This window comes from Prionailurus viverrinus, unplaced genomic scaffold, assembly GCF_022837055.1.
Source record: "Prionailurus viverrinus isolate Anna unplaced genomic scaffold, UM_Priviv_1.0 scaffold_39, whole genome shotgun sequence".
NCBI lineage: Eukaryota > Metazoa > Chordata > Mammalia > Carnivora > Felidae > Prionailurus > Prionailurus viverrinus.
In genome coordinates this window covers 2409792-2425202 of record NW_025927607.1, presented here as the reverse complement: position 1 = coordinate 2425202, position 15411 = coordinate 2409792, and the positions used below count along the sequence as shown (strand labels likewise).

The window sequence follows — 15411 nt, the reverse complement described above, 5'->3', positions numbered from 1 at the left end:
GGCCGCTGCAGCCAAAGTCAGGCCAGGGCCCGGGGAGCAGGCACAACAGGGGCCAGCATGGCTTAGCAGCACCAGCTCAGGGTGAGGGGACCCGGGAGGAAAGGCTCAGTGAGCAGACCCAGCACTGGATCTGGAAATCACGCCCAGCTGGAAAATCAGCCAAGATGAGGCAGCTGAGAAAACGGAGTCCCGACAGCACGAGATGACCCCTGTGACAGGCATGCTGGTGACCTGCAGGGGCGGGACGTAGGGGCAGGGGGCGGAGGGAGGGGACCGCCCAGGGACCGGGTGCAGGGCTCCACTCGTGGCCGCCAGGGGGCACCGGGCTCCGTTCCAATCTCTGCAAAGCTCTCAACTGAGAACCGTGTGCCACAGGGTTCCGGAGAGAACACCCACCAAGTGAGGGCACAGGTCTAAACAGCCACTCGGGTGTACTTCCATCCCATCAGACCATCTCAGCACGAGACCCACAGTAACTAACGGGGCATCTGCAAAGCAGGTGCCGTGTGGCCCACGTGCGACAAGCTGGCCACTTTCTGGGCGGAGCTCATTTAGCCTCAAGGCAGGTGCTTCTGCACCCACTGAGCGCAGAGGGGCCTGCGGCTCGGACCACGCACCCAGGAAGCTTGCTCGAGGCCAAGAGGTGGCAACGGCAGGAATGGGGTCTTCCCTCTGGTCTGGGACACGGGCAGACGGTCACCGCCCGGCCGGCTGCCCCAGGTGGCGGTCTCCGCTCACACGACCGGCACCACCCACCCCTCTCCTGTGCTACGGGGGCTGCCCGGGGCTCCCCTCCTCGGAGCTGCCCGCAGCTGAGCCTCCGCAGAAAGGAGATCCGTATACTTTGAGAGGATGTGGCCGAACGGCAGCACGCCCCCCGCCGTCAAGTTCGTCGGTGAGAACCCCCTCTGCCCCACCCCCACTCGTGCTCACGCTCTCTCTCTCTCAAAAATAAATTAAAAAAAAAACATTAAAAAAAGACACGCTATATTTTCTCTTAAATGTCACTCAAGCTTCTTAATATTTCTGAAGAATTTAACGTCACAAATACTGACACTCATCAAGGATCACCCCATCTGAAACCCCGAATTCATGCACCTAATGGCCCCACAGCAGCAGGGCGGGGACGCGACGCACCTGTCCCACTGCCGCCTCAGGGTAAGAGCGCAAGCCGTGGGCGACAACGTCCCCTTGCGCCGCGGCAAGCACCCTGAAACCTTTATCGGGGGCGTTCCCTTAATACAACACAGCGGAGCAGGACCGGAAAGCTGAATAACTTCTCTATCCACCCGCCCACAGCGTTTTTCTAAATCCCACCAGCAAGAGGAAGAAAGCATCTTGATCCAGATGCGAAAACGAGTTACGTGTAAAAAGGCACGTAAAAGTTAACTAAAACTGAGTTAATATTCTTTATCATAACTTAGCAAATTGAAGCAAGTGGAATATCAAGGTCATTGATATTGTATCAATATTTGGCAGCATTTCTGATCTTCAGTATATCATGATTAGAATAATAAAAAATATAACTACACCGAGATAAATACTTTACGTCAAAGTGGTAAAGAATTTAAACTAAAGAATATATTTTTCTTACCTATATCCGAGGTGGTAGTTTCCTGATCTGGTTCATTATTTAATCCAGACACTATGGAGCCTAAAATTTTGGCTGAGATACTATCTTCCTTTCTTCCTGACACAAAATAGTTAACAACAGATTAAAACATTGCAGAGGACTCTGCGTGTGGGGCAGGTCCTCCCGCTGGGACGGACAGGGCTTTACACGAGGCTCATGCTCGCTCATCCCCTCCAGAGTCACAGGACACACGCCTCCCCCGGTCCTCCCGCCGCCCCTCCGGCCCCCGGCTCTCAGGACACCCTCTCTCCGGACTGTGGGACCCCCAGCAGTACTGCCTCCGCCCCGCAGGTCCTGGCAGGCTCCGGAGCCCACCCTCTCCATCTCCACGGCCCCCTACTTGAATTTCACACGAGTTTCTGTGTCAGGGAAAGACCACCGTGCAGAAGACCCCCACCTCCTTCGACGTCACCTTCAGTGGCTCCTGCCCCTCCCTGAACCCCGGGCCTACGCCTCCGACTGCTGTCTCCACACACCACCGGGCTGTTCGCAGGCACTTGAACCTCGTGCGCAGGAAGCAGAATTCCTCGTGCTGCCGCCCATCCCACCAACCGTTTCCTCCCAAAGCCCCGTCGCTTCAGTGAATGGGCCATACAGGTGCCCAGCCCCCTCCCCACTGACCTTACCTCTGTGCCCTCTCCTTTCTAGCAAGTGCCCCGCGGTCACCCCGCACATCTGTCATCCTTCTATAAATGTGTCCTACACCCAGTCTGCTCTCACCAGTGACACTCGGGTCCCTGCCATCAGGTCTCACCCGGACACCTACCTGCCGTCCGGCCTCCATAATTGCACCTCTCTAGTTTCTTTTTTTTTTTAATTTTTTTTTCAACGTTTATTTATTTTTGGGACAGAGAGAGACAGAGCATGAACGGGGAAGGGGCAGAGAGAGAGGGAGACACAGAATCGGAAACAGGCTCCGGGCTCCGAGCCGTCAGCCCAGAGCCGGACGCGGGGCTCGAACTCACGGACCGCGAGATCGTGACCTGGCTGAAGTCGGACGCTCAACCGACTGCGCCACCCAGGCGCCCGCACCTCTCTAGTTTCAAAAGGAGATGCTTCTAAAACCCGAGTCTGATCAGGCCTCTGTCCGGCCTCATGTCCTCCCAGGGCTTCTGCTCACACTCGCTACAAACACTTGACCAACGTGGCCCACACCTCGGGCCTCCCTCCTCAGGGGCCACTCCCCCCTTCCCCTCCCTGCCCGCCTCGCTGCTGGGCCTCCCATCACTGACACAGGCGAGGCTGTCCCCCCGCCCAGGGCCTCTGCCTGTTCCCGGACGTCCGCACGTCCCCCGTCACCTTGTCAACTCTCTGTCCAGATGGCCCGTCCTCGGAGCCTCGCTGCCTACGCACCCCGCCCCTACCGCACCCACCCCTCCCGGCTACAGTTTCCATCAAAAGTCTCGTCATTAACGTGAAGGCAGCACCCTCGTTCTCTTTATTATCTGCCTTGTCCCTCTACGTTACACTCCCCGGGGGGGGCAGGTACTCCAGAAATATCTGCAGAACACTCAAATGGACAATTTCAGCCCGTCGCTGACTTATGGTAGGAGACCCACTCACGGTTGGGGCAGCTCTGGCGGGCAGGGCTTCACGCCCCGAGCCTGCACCACCCTGGCCAGAGCCACCCCCCCACAGCCCCGGCCCGGCTCAAGCAGGGCTCCACCCGCAGAGCTGCACCTGTCCCCTGGTCAAAGAGAAGCAACGGTGTCACTCTCCAACATTCACAGCCCCCACGAGGGCTTGCTTAGTCTTACCGAGCTGTTTCACGGTATGTTCCTTCTTAGCTTTACTGTAGGAAGGGTTATGTTGTTTTTCAGGGGAGGCGCTATTTTCACTGGTTCTAGAGTCCCTTCTTCCTGATGTGAAATTGCACAATGAAAGTATGTGTTAAACTTAACTTGTAATGCTTCATTGTACAGTCACTCGTAGTATATTTTTCTGCTATAAGACACTACTTAATCATAGGCAAAAATCATCGTGTTGTTATGAAGAATGTTTTTTGGGTTCTGTGGGGATTCTAGAAGAGCTTTAAGAGTCTGTGTGTCTAACAAACCTGGGACCCCACACTCCAGTAAATGTAGGCTCATCTCCTTGAGTAGAACATAGATGTCCCGTGCCTCATGCACCTTGCGGATGCTGGACATCTGCCCAAGTGCCCTGTGCCGTACCCATTTGAGCACAGCAGCTCTGGTGGGGGAGGCTGGGCGCTGAGGTCCGCGCCTGACTGGCAGGCAGGGGAGAGCCCGCCAGCTTGCTGGCACCTCGGTAAAGCTCATCATCACAAAGCCTGGAATCTCTGGTGATCGGATCTCAGTGAGACCACAGGAAAGGAGCCCTAAGGCACAAGCTCCCCAGTCAACTCAGATGCACACGCCCTGAGCTATTAGAAAAGCAGACAGTAACGACCGTCAGCTTGAAACAACCCGAAACCAACAGAACTATGGGCTGAGGTGAACACAGGCCAGGTTTGGGGTGCAGTGACAACAGTCAGCGACACGCACACGTTCTGACACTCATCGCTAGTAACGGGGGGGAGAGAAGACACCATCGCTGAACAAAGTGACCACAAACGAGCGCGATCCTGACCGCCGACACCGCCCAGCACGGGCACACGCGTCCTCTTGGGGGAGGCGGAGACACGCGTCCTGACTCGAAACCACAGGTGTCCAGTCTTCCCCAGTGAGGGCACAGGCAACCTAATCCTGACAAACCAATTAGTTCCGTTCGAGGGACGTGAGACTCTTTGATGCAATGTTGTAAAATAACCTGGAAGAAGAAGCGCACAAAATGGCTTAATATCAACAATTCTGGAACACCTGGTGTTCCAGAAAAATAAACTGAGAGCCTCACTTTACAGCGTCACTAAAAAGATTAAATATAAAAATGCAGGATAAAGCACAAATCCTCGTCTCTCGAATCTCTAGACAAACTACCAAAAAAAAAAAAACAAAAAAAACAAAAAAAAAACGACTGGCCGCTTCCAGTGCAGAAAAATCAAGCACTCAGGCAAGTGAGGAACGAAACACAGCGAGTAGAGATGAACTGGGGGGGGGGGGGGGGAGAACAAACACGTATCTAAAAATCAGCAGACATGCTTCACAGACAGCGAGCTTGCACAAATTAAGGACAACACAGAAACTCCATCGCGGCGGTGACGAGCCCACAAAGGAGAGGACAGGCCCGAGAGGTCAATACACATGATTAACACACGTTAAAAATGCACAATTTCACTAGCAATTAAAAAGAGCCAGCACCGTTCATTTTTCACGTCCCCAAGTCGGCAAGCCTCAAAGACACCGGAAAAGGCATCGGGCGCGGGGAACTGGTGTGCACCTCGGCTGACACCCGAACGCCTGCCTGCCCCGGGCACCAGGGGCCCCTCCCGGGAGCCTCGCCCACAGAGATCGCCCACAAGAGGCCCGGTGCCGGCACAGAGACGCTCAAGGGCACCGCATACCATTATGAGGAGAGGACTCTGCCTCATCTCCGTGCCACTTCTCACGTCCAGCTAGGTCCACGCTACCTGGACCTCTACGACGTAGGAAAAGGGTGCCTTCTCGGACACGACCGCTGCTCAAAGTAACGTGACACTTCCCTGGAAAGCCTGCAGGGGCGCTCGCCGGCACCGGCCTGACCCTTGCTCCCACCTACTGGTCCGTCAGAACCAGGTACTGCCCATGGGCTAAGCCCCGGCCGGGCCTGCCCACTTGAGCTCCAGCTCCTAGCTTTTGGCATGATTCCTGGGGACCATTTCTGATCTTTAAATGGTAAACATCACCTAAGAGCAGGGTGCTTTCGTCGGCCACTCTGCATCAGGATTAAATTGAGCCTACCGATTCACACGACCAGAGTCAAGGAAACACGGGCGACCGGCAACCATTTCTGGAAGATTAAAATTTGAGCACATCTCCCAGATTGCAACAGATCTCCAGCAAAGAGGCGCTCCCCTGCCCGTGGTGTCATGGGCTCACACACACACATGCATGAGAGAAAGAGGGAGAGGAAGGAAAAGAGGAAGGGAGAGAGGGAGAGAGGGAGAAAGAGACAGACATATCTTCACCCCTTTCACATAGCCTTTGTTCATTCTCCCAATGGTACATCTGCCTTCTAGCTACAGGACTTTTTTCTACCAGACACGGTGACCGATTTCCATATTTTCAGTTACTTATAATGATAAATTTGCAGTACCTTCCATTGAATTTTTGGATCGCCGTTTTGACATCTTTGCTGTCACGGACCCAGACGCTCTAGTGGAAACCTCAGTCTTAAAGAAAAGAGAAGGAGAAGGAATGAATCAGTGCGTATGTCACAGCAACACGTTGAGCAGACTTCCTACTCAAGCTCTGCTTAACGAAGAACAAAGAGCAAAGAGAACACCACCATCCAGACGCTCGAGAGCGGAACGGGGCTGCTCCAGACCCGCGGCTGAACCGAACACACGGAGGCCCCTTCACTCTACAGTCAGAAACCAATCTTCTGCAAAGGCCTAAAAAGGCCAGCAGTCCACCAGCCACACTGAGAAACACTATCTTAGCAGCTGTGCTCCCGAGGACTCACTCTCGGTGGCTATACGCTATTCACTCACACGCGTCCGTCCGTAACAATCCACAGTGCGAGCATTCACGTTTAAAGACAGCACAAAGCAGCCGCTGTGGTTTTGCTGCACCTGCCAGGATGACTCCTAACTGGCCCCCAGCCTCCACTCCACACCTCATCCATCTTCCCTGAAGCTGCCTGGATACACTTTCTGAAATGCAAACTGGACTGTGAAAGTCGGGATGAGTCTAACCTCTGGGGCCCAGAGGCGCAGAGATGACATGGCCCAGCCTCGGCTGTCCCCCAGCCATAGGATACGCACCGCAGGGTCCCACATATAGGCTGGGCACAGCTTGGAGGGGTCCCTCCAGTGCCCCTGCTTTCCCTGTCTGCCTGGAGACTGGACCCTCTCCCGGATGACGCCCCCATCCCTTTGTACCCCATACATCATACTTGTCAAATAAACGAATAAGCCCCACAGCCCACCATGGACATCTGGACTCCTGCATGAGCCTGGGCCATGTCCCGCGCCCGGGTCTCCGTGGGCTGGAAGAGGCCACAGTGCTGCGGTCACCACATCAACACAGCTACCCGTTTACGTCTCTTGAAATTATTTTTTAAAGTTTACCTCTGTTTCAGCTTTGGAGTCTTTCACAGATCCATCTGACAACTTTTTAGACACCTCCCCGGAGTTCGAGGACTGTTAAAAAAAACAACAACAATAATTCATCTTATTCTGTTGGTATTCAAATCTGTGACATCTACAAACACATCAAGATGCGAGACGTTTCTTGCTGACCAGCAGCAAGATCACTTTCCCTTAAGAGCATCGGTCACACTCCAGGCCTGACGCCACCCATGTTTCCAAAGGGCCTTCCGGGACCTTTCTCCATGGGGCAGACCGGGCAGGGCCATGGGGTCAGGGCGGTGCCTCTTGGGAAACTACGGAACGGCATCTCCTAGACATGCGGGGTCCCCACACCAGGCCAAACTCCTCAGCGAGATGCAGGAATCTGGAAACGGGGTAAGGAGTGAACAGAAACGGACACACAGCCACAGTCCGTGCTTCCGAGAGTGGGGCAACGTCCGAATGGACGCTTCTTTGTAAGCGAAGGCTTCAGGCTGTACATCGGGAAAGTTCTCCCAGAGCAAATTACGTGCAAACTGCACACACCAACTCAGTCCTACAGTCAGGTCTCTAACAGACGCATCTTGATGCGAGGAGGAGAAAGCAGGAGAGACTACACAGAGATCGTCCTCCTCGAGGACTGAAAAGCAAAGGACAACGGTTCAAGTCAACGAGGGAGTGTCCTCCTAACTCCCTGCGGAAGGCACCAGGCTCTGTGCGCAGCCCCTCGCCCGCCCCGCTGTCCCCTGAGGGTGAGGAGTCACCGTACCCCCAGCCCTGACACCTGGCCCTCCCCCCCCCCGACACCCCCACACTCTAGACACACCAACCACCCGCCTCATCTTCACAAAAAGCCTGAGGGGGACTGAGAAAGTCTAATCATCGTCTCTTCCAGACAGAAATCGAGTGGAAGAGAGTCAAGGGAGCTGACGGAGGGTGAGGACGGGAGCCTCCCCAGAGCCGCCGGTACCAAAGTCCCGGAGCCTGGTTCCCTGGGAGGTGTCCACACGGGGTGTCCTCACCACCAGCGAGCACTGCCCTGCAGACCCTGCAGAGGAACCCCAGATCTACACGGGAGCAGCTGGCCCCGCAAAACCACCCCGACGGCCGGCTTTGGGGGCCTGGAGGACCAGCTCTGAGCAGAAGCACAGGCCCAGGGCGCCCGGCTGGCTCAGTCGGTAGAGCAGGCGACTCTTGATCTTAGGGTCGTGAGTTCAAGCCCCACGTTGGGCAAGGAGCCTACTTAAAATTAAAAAACAAATAAGTAAATAAAAATTAAAAAAAAAAAAAAAAAGGCAGCAGCAGCACAGGCCCCTCGCCCTGGTCTCACCCGCGAAGTCAAGCCGTCACTCCCACCAGGCTCCAGTGTCCCACAGACCCGCCTATAAAAACTCGTCTTTGGAATTAGCTTTCTATTTATAACACTGGTCACAGCATCAGCAGTTTCAGTGAACGTACAGTATGGGAAACTTCATAAGACCTGGACAGCTGAGAAGGTCATCCCGTTCCGGGGGCTGCCCAACTCGGGCACAAAAAAAACGAGAGAACGTGCTAGCGCCTCAGAAAAATGAGGTCAGTGAAAAATACTTTTTCTTAGACCTCTAAAAAGAGGCAAAATGTGCAGAATGCCTTTGTTATTTCTAAAGCCTTTCTCTAAGGGAAGCCTGGTTTTCAGGACACATACCATAGGGCCCATCACTCCAGGGGGCTCCTGGGAGACCCTGAGGCTCCCCCAGGGTCATGCCCACTGGGCCCATCATCGCCCAGTACAGTACATCCCAGAGATGCCACAGGGCCGGGAGGCACAACCCCGAGTGCCAGCACTGGCCCTGCTCCTCACTACCCAACCACCTCACCTGGGCAGACCCTGAACCTTTCCAGACCTCGGCCCCTCCTTCCTAGTAGCTGGAAACCAGCAGATCTCCACATTCCGCCTCTGGGACGCCGAAGTGTCCCCGTGAGAACAGGCACCTGCAAAGCCAGTCCTGGCAGAGGCCTCCCCACCTCTATGAGCCCAAAAGTCTCCTGCACGTTTAGAAAACACCATCTGAAACCAAACAAATTTTCTGGCCTGTCGTAAATGTACCTGAAAACTTAATCAAACGAGAATTACAGCAATCAGAGGTCTCGTGCTCCTCCACTAATGCGCACAGGGCTTAGAGCGTGGCCCTAATCCTGCCAGAAGTCAGCCGTGCCCACAAGCCAGGCGGTGCGTAAGAACCTGCACACGGCCGAGGCACACGTAGGAACTGCGCGCACAGCGACGGCGTGAAGCTCCGTCTTCCGAAACGCCCACGTGCACGCCCACCTCGTAAAACACCTGGCAACGCCTGGGGTCCGTCTGGGGTTCCCCTGGGAACCCGAGCCTGCCGTAGGGGGTGCTGGAGAGAAGCGGTTTCCTAATCGTGCGTGCCCGGACGACTAAAGGCAGAGGGCCGCAACCAGGACTTTACCTTCCTCTCCGGTTTGTCGTGCTCTCTGCTCTTCTCCCTGTCGGGGTTCCTGGAGTGGTCCCCGTCCTTGCCCCGCCGCCTGTCGCGGTCCCTGTCCCGGCCCTTGTCTCGCTCCCGCTCCTGCCGTCTCTCCTCCTTCCCGGCCTCACTCCGTCGCTCTCTCGTGCGCTCCACGTCCTTGTCCCGCTCTCGGGTGCCTCTGTCCCTGTCCTGCTTGGCCCGGTTCCTGGCTCGCTCTCTCTCTCCTTCTCGGTACTTGTCCCTCTCCGGCTCCTTGTGTCTCTCACGGTCGTTCTCCGTCGTCTTGTCCTTGTCCTTGTCCTTGTCTCGTGCTTTGCTTTCTTCTTTCACTTCTTCCCTCTGTTTCTGGTCTCTCCTTGCACCTTCCTCATTTATCTCAGAATATCTTTTATCCTGAAGAAAAGGTCAAATAACAGCATCACTTATAAACACCTTTACCTGGGCTACAAAAAGACTCATTATCTCCCTGCCGGATATGCACAACTTGCAATTCACCTCTTTATCTTCACGAACTCCGGGCCCTTCCTCTCGCGCGTTCCTGTTGTCCAGTCCCTGAGACTTGGACGTCAGGGGGGTCCTTGCCTTCGCGTCCCCCCTCTCTCCAGCCAACACTCGCTTCACCGCATCGTCACTGGAGAGCTTGTCATCAGAGCGGGAGGAAACGAAAGGCAAGGTGAAAGTGACATCAGCACAAGTGACAAATGCGAGTGTCGGCATTCAGGGACAGCTCGTTAAACGCGTCCTGCGTCTCCCCAGGAAGGTCCCGGGAGAAAATACTAGAAGGAAATACTGTTAGCACAAAGCACGGCCTCTCCTGGTAACGGTCGCCTCCGGCGCGTCAGCACGGACAACAAAGGCAACCCACACAGTTCCACAAGTGCCTGAACTCCGCCCAGGATCAACGGGGCCCCGCATGGAAAGGGCCTCACGGAATGATCTAACTCGAGCTCTATGAAACACAAAAACCCTCCTGCAGCGTCCCTGCCACCGCGCAGAGGCTTCGAACACCTCCGCTCAGGAATCCCGCCTGTTCATTCCACAAGGATGCCCTGAGCGACTGTCACACGCCAGGCGCTAGACCACAGGTCAAGGACGCTTGTGTGTACTGGGGGAGAGACCAAATGCAACAATTACACGCCTGGGAGGGAGGAGAGGCCAGGGCTCTGGGACAGCCGATCCCACACCTGCTGCCAGACAAAGAAACAGGAAGCATGACCATGCAGGGGACCTCAGGGTTCAGGCACGGGCGTGAGAGCTGAGAGGGAGCCGGGGGACAGGAAGTAGACCCGATCTCCAGAAGCCTTGTGAGCCGGGCCATGGAGAGGCTGTGCCCAGACGCAACAGGAAGCTGGCAATGGGTTCAGCAGGGAAGGCAGGAGTCAAATGTGTTTTGAAAGAGAAGGAACATGAAGGATGCAGGGGTGGGGACTGGGGACAGAGCCGGGGCCCTGACGGAATGAGCTCCTCGTTTCCAAGCCTGAGAGTTGGATGCAGACCAGGGCGAGACTCTCTGGAGGCCTCCTCGGGGCCCTGCTCCCCACCCCCACCCCCACCACCGCTGTGTGGGCTGAAGGCCACCCTTTCCCACTTTGGCAACATGGAAGGTTAGCCCCGCCCACGATCCACAGGGTCCACGAAGGGCTGTATCAGCTATGCCCTCTCCCCAGGCCTTAGAGACACCTGCTGCCATCACCAAGCTGAGATGTCCTTAACGTCCTTGGCAAGAATGACCCGGGCTGGGTCTAAGCAGGGACCCCAGCTTCAAACCCACAGCGAGGATCCCAGGAAGTAACCAAGCGGCCCCTGCACAAGTGACACAAGGTGTCTCTGAAGGCAGCACAGCTCTGCAGCCAACAGCCAGGAGGAGAGGAGGTGCGGAGGGACAGTGCGGGGCAGGGGGAGGGAAGGGAGGGATGGAGAGAAGCAGAAAACAGAGGCTAGAAAGGTAGGCAGAGGACAGGAACATCCCATGAGCCCCAGAGAAGAAGAAAAGCAGGTCCTCCGCCCTGCCCACCCCCTGCCCCCGCCCCCGCCCCTGCGCTGGAAGGAGGCCCAAAAGGAGAAGGCAGGCAGGGCTGGGTGCACGGGCACGCAGCCTCCGGCCACCCGCCCCGAGAGCAAGCGCCTGTGAGGTCCCCTGGTTCACAGTGAAGCCTGGAGAAGGTGTGCGTGGCATCCCCTTACTTGTCTCACGGTACAGTTTTAAATCGCTTCTCCTGCGACTCGGAGGCTGCGAAGCATAGCCTTTGACAGACGCCACCAGACCCTCTCCCCACGCTTCCGACCCTGCCGTCCCCATCTTGCTTTCTGGTCCTGCCAGCTCTGCACCCCTGCACTACCTTGCTGAGACAGCACTTTGCAGTTCGCCAGCATTACCTTGCTGAGGCAGCACTTTCCAATTCTCTGCAGCAGCTCGTTAGTTCTCTCAGGCTCGTGCCCGGCCACGATCCGCACTGGTTTCGCCGACAGCGGCTCTCCTGAAACCATCACCACCACGTCTATGGCCTTCTGAAGGAAGCTAATTTTTGCATCTTTATCCTGAAAGATTTCCATTCAAAACACAAACAAAAAAGTACTTCCAAAGAACTCTGCACCCTCTTCGGTATGTTCAACAGGCACGCTTACTGTTGGTAGATGTCAAATCTGGAAATACGAACCCTCTGTCACGAAACAAAATGACTCGCTGACGCTTTTAATTCTAGCGGAGAGGCCGGAAGAAACCTTGAAACACTGACTCCATTTGTTAACGGATAAAATCAGCACGATGCGCAGTTGGCGGAAAAAAGGAAACGGAACGGGAAGGGCGAACCGCAGCCCACAGAGTGACCGACCCCTCGAGCCGACACACACCCGGCACGCCGCTGACAAAACACCCATTTGTTAAGGTGAGGGTGTGACGCCCCCAGCCTACCTTAACGTTGTCAGACTTCATCTCGGCATCCGTGTAGAGGCCCTTCATGAAACCAGTCACCCTGATCACCTTCAAAAGATCGAGGCCACGGTCAGCACCTCACGGGACAGCCCCTTCATCAGCCTCACCCCCTGAGCCCCACGGTCAGGAGCCGTCAGAGCCTGTCCACATCCAGGATTTAATTCCTTCACTTGCTCAACAAGCTTTTGAGTATCTACCGCATGCCACGGCCTTTTACCAGGCAGGACCCAGTCTGGAAGTGGGGACGGGTGAACGTTACAAACACTTGCGGGGCACTAGGGAGCACAAGATCGGTCCCCAACCCAAATGCAGGAGGGGCAAGGGTGTCAGGGAAAGCTTCCCAGAGGAAATCAGATCTAAACTGAGGGCACCGCTACCAGGAAACGAGAGTGGGGGGCGGGGGTGTTTAGGAAACACGTGTCAGGCTGAACGGTCCCTGCAAGGTCCCGGGGCCAAGAGGGTCCCGTTCAAGGGAGCAAAAGGGTTCAGTACAGGGGTGCCTGGGTGGTTCAGTCAGTTTAGTGACCGACTTCGGCTCAGGTCATGATCTCACAGTTCATGGGTTCGAGCCCCGCATCGGGCTCTGTGCTGACAGCTCAGAGCCTGGAGCCTGCTTCCGATTCTGTGTCTCCTCTCTCTGCCCCTGCCCCACTCACACTCTGTTTCTCTCTCTCTCTCTCTCTCCCTCTCTCAAAAATAAACATAAAAAGAGAGAGAAAGAGAGAGAGAATCCTTAATATTCCTGGAACCTTTTCATTTTGTCTCTTTGGACGTTTTCCTAGTTTGCAGGCAGTAAAATTGTGAATAATAATTTTAAGGGACACAAAACATTAACCTCACAAGATCAATGCTTTGATTTATGAAAGAGGCTGAGTTAGTTGAGCCGTAGCTAAGATACCAACGGTGATTTGAACACAATACTCAGAGGCAGTGAAGAATTTTCAGAGGAGACTCTTCACCCCCTACCTGAAAATGCTTTCCAATAGGTCAATCATCCTAATATCCTTAACAAGTAGGTGCCAATTAATGAATTTGCCTTTACACAGGGCAGAGAAATTAATTTCAGCATTAGATTAGGAAAGAAAACCCATGAAAGAAAAGCAGACCGTTGGTTCCCAGTGGAGAACGTGTAACTCCTTCCACACAGCCTGGCTGCCTGGTCAATCGAGTCAATTCCTGCTAGAATGTCCCTCCTCCTCCTCCACTTCAATGTGCTCTGGCCTTCCAGGAGCCCAGCACCACACCAAGACCCACAGGATGAGGCATATGCCCCCTGCCTCCCCACTTCAGTGGCCAGAGAGGACTAACACAGAAGATAAAGGTGTCATGTCGGGCCATGGTGGCAAGCACTGCGGTCAGGCAGCCTCACCTCCTGGCTTAGAGGTCACTACCTGCCTACTTCGCAGGATAACACAGCACACAGCCCAGCTCCCACCAGGCTCTCCACACGGCCCTGTCCCCTCCCAAACACTGGCCGGGACAGGTGGAAGGAGGTAGAGGCTAGGCAAGGCAGCCTTGGGATGTGGCTGGGATTCCAGAGTTTCAAGCACAGTTAGGGTGTTTAACACAGAGGTGCACATTATAAACTAAGTTGAGAGAGCGGATAAGTAAAGCAGTTTGTGGAGAGGAAGGCACCCACCGGTCGGAAAGAGAAGTGAAGACGAGCACCAATTCGGGGAGCCCTCAGAAGCCTGCAAGTTCAACCTGATTCCTAACTCCCAGAGGCCACGCCCAAGTTGCTGGGTTCAATACCCTTCTTAGCTGCACCACGGAACGCGCCTCGGCCTGAGTTACCAGGAGCCCTGACAGCCCCGTTCAACAACAAAGGCTGGCTGTGCACCTTCTGTGTACCTTACTCAGTTCAGTTCACCCAGGATATGGCAACAAACACACACGGTCTCCACCGTTCGGTAATTCACCATCCACTGGGGAAAAGTTACAGACAATCTCCATGGAGGCCAGGCTGTGCCCTTCAGCAGCAAATATCAACCTGCTCTTCTAGAGTTTTCCCTTTGGGGTCCCACTACAACCACCTTCAACAAATTCACCCCCAGGTATTTATCGAACATCCAAAACATGGGGACCACGGTGCAGAGTAGTGTGGAGAATGCTCGGGAAACATGAGGATAGAAAAGAATAACTTCAATATCCCACAATGTCTGGTCACCTTTCACCAGCCAGGCACTGAAGGGGGGGGGGGGGGGTCACAAAAACGGCCCTGCCAAGCTAAATGGAAGATGAGCTCTAACAGATACATAGGAAAGAAATAAGGCTCCCTGAGGGGCGGAGGGAGGCAGCCCAGTGGGGGTGGATGAGAGGGCAGAGCAGGGGTGAAGGCAAGGAACTCGGTGCACAGGCACCGCGGGATTGGGCCCAGCGGGCCCGGGCAGCGGCTGTGCTCGGCTAGGCGAGGCCGACTCTAACGCCAACCCTGACTGTGGCCTCGACCCCTACCTGGGTCCCGATAACCGGCTCCGCCCCGGCCCGTCCGCACCTGGGCCCTGACCACCCCCACCCCCACCCCCGGGCCCCGCACCTGGGACCCTGACTCCCGGCACTGACCCTGACCCGGGTCCCGACCCTGGCTCGTCCGCACCTGGGCCCCAGCCCGCACCTGGCACCCCAACTCCGGCTGCACCTGGGGCCTGACTCCTAGCGCCGGCGCCCACCCGGGTCCCGACCCGCACCAGGGCCCCAGCCCCCACCTGGGACCCTGACTCCGGCCCTCACCTGGGTCCTGACCCCCACCTGCGTCCCGACCCGCACCAGGGCCCCGACCCTCGGCCCCCGGCCCCGCCCGCACCTCCGTGATGATGTCGTGCAGGTAGCGGAACGGGGGCTTGTTCAGCAGCTTCTCCGTCAGCGGCGGCCTCCGGATCACCTTCCCCAGGGCCTCCTGCGTCCGCTTCACCACGGCCGCGTTCATGGCGGCGCCGCCCGAGCCCGCGCCCCCGCCGCCCCCGCCAACCCGCCGAGCCTAAGCCGCGCTCCCGGGCCGCCGCCGGCCCCGCCGCCGCCGCCGTCCGCTCCGGCCTGGACGCAGCGCCCGGGCTCCCATCCCACAGTGCACCGGAGTCGGCTACGGCGCGTGCGCGGAGCCGCAGGAGCCCGTCGCCAGGGCGGCGCGGCCTTAGCAACGGACGCGCCGCGGCGCCCCGCCCCGCCCGCAGCGCCTGCTGGGAGAAGTCTGCCCCAGAAGTCGGCG

At 56.3% G+C, this 15411-nt stretch overlaps 1 protein-coding gene across 6 annotated transcripts in view; it reads right to left on the bottom strand.

Moving 5' to 3' along the window:
- TRAF3IP1 (TRAF3 interacting protein 1) overlaps nucleotides 1-15190 on the bottom strand; it is a 61774-nt gene extending 46584 nt beyond the window's left edge. For 2 of the 6 annotated variants that reach the window (XM_047846543.1, XM_047846544.1), the window contains exons 1-9: nucleotides 15010-15190; nucleotides 12186-12254; nucleotides 11651-11812; nucleotides 9770-9913; nucleotides 9254-9667; nucleotides 6801-6872; nucleotides 5825-5900; nucleotides 3391-3492; nucleotides 1595-1690 (exon numbers count right to left, since the gene is read on the bottom strand). In XM_047846543.1, the coding sequence (XP_047702499.1) occupies nucleotides 1595-1690; nucleotides 3391-3492; nucleotides 5825-5900; nucleotides 6801-6872; nucleotides 9254-9667; nucleotides 9770-9913; nucleotides 11651-11812; nucleotides 12186-12254; nucleotides 15010-15132 (1258 nt within the window). In that variant the 5' untranslated portion in view covers nucleotides 15133-15190. The remainder of the gene's footprint in view (nucleotides 1-1594; nucleotides 1691-3390; nucleotides 3493-5824; nucleotides 5901-6800; nucleotides 6873-9253; nucleotides 9668-9769; nucleotides 9914-11650; nucleotides 11813-12185; nucleotides 12255-15009) is intronic. The other 4 variants (XM_047846548.1, XM_047846549.1, XM_047846546.1 and 1 more) reach the window with 3 other exon arrangements.
- Nucleotides 15191-15411: the final 221 nt, after the last annotated feature.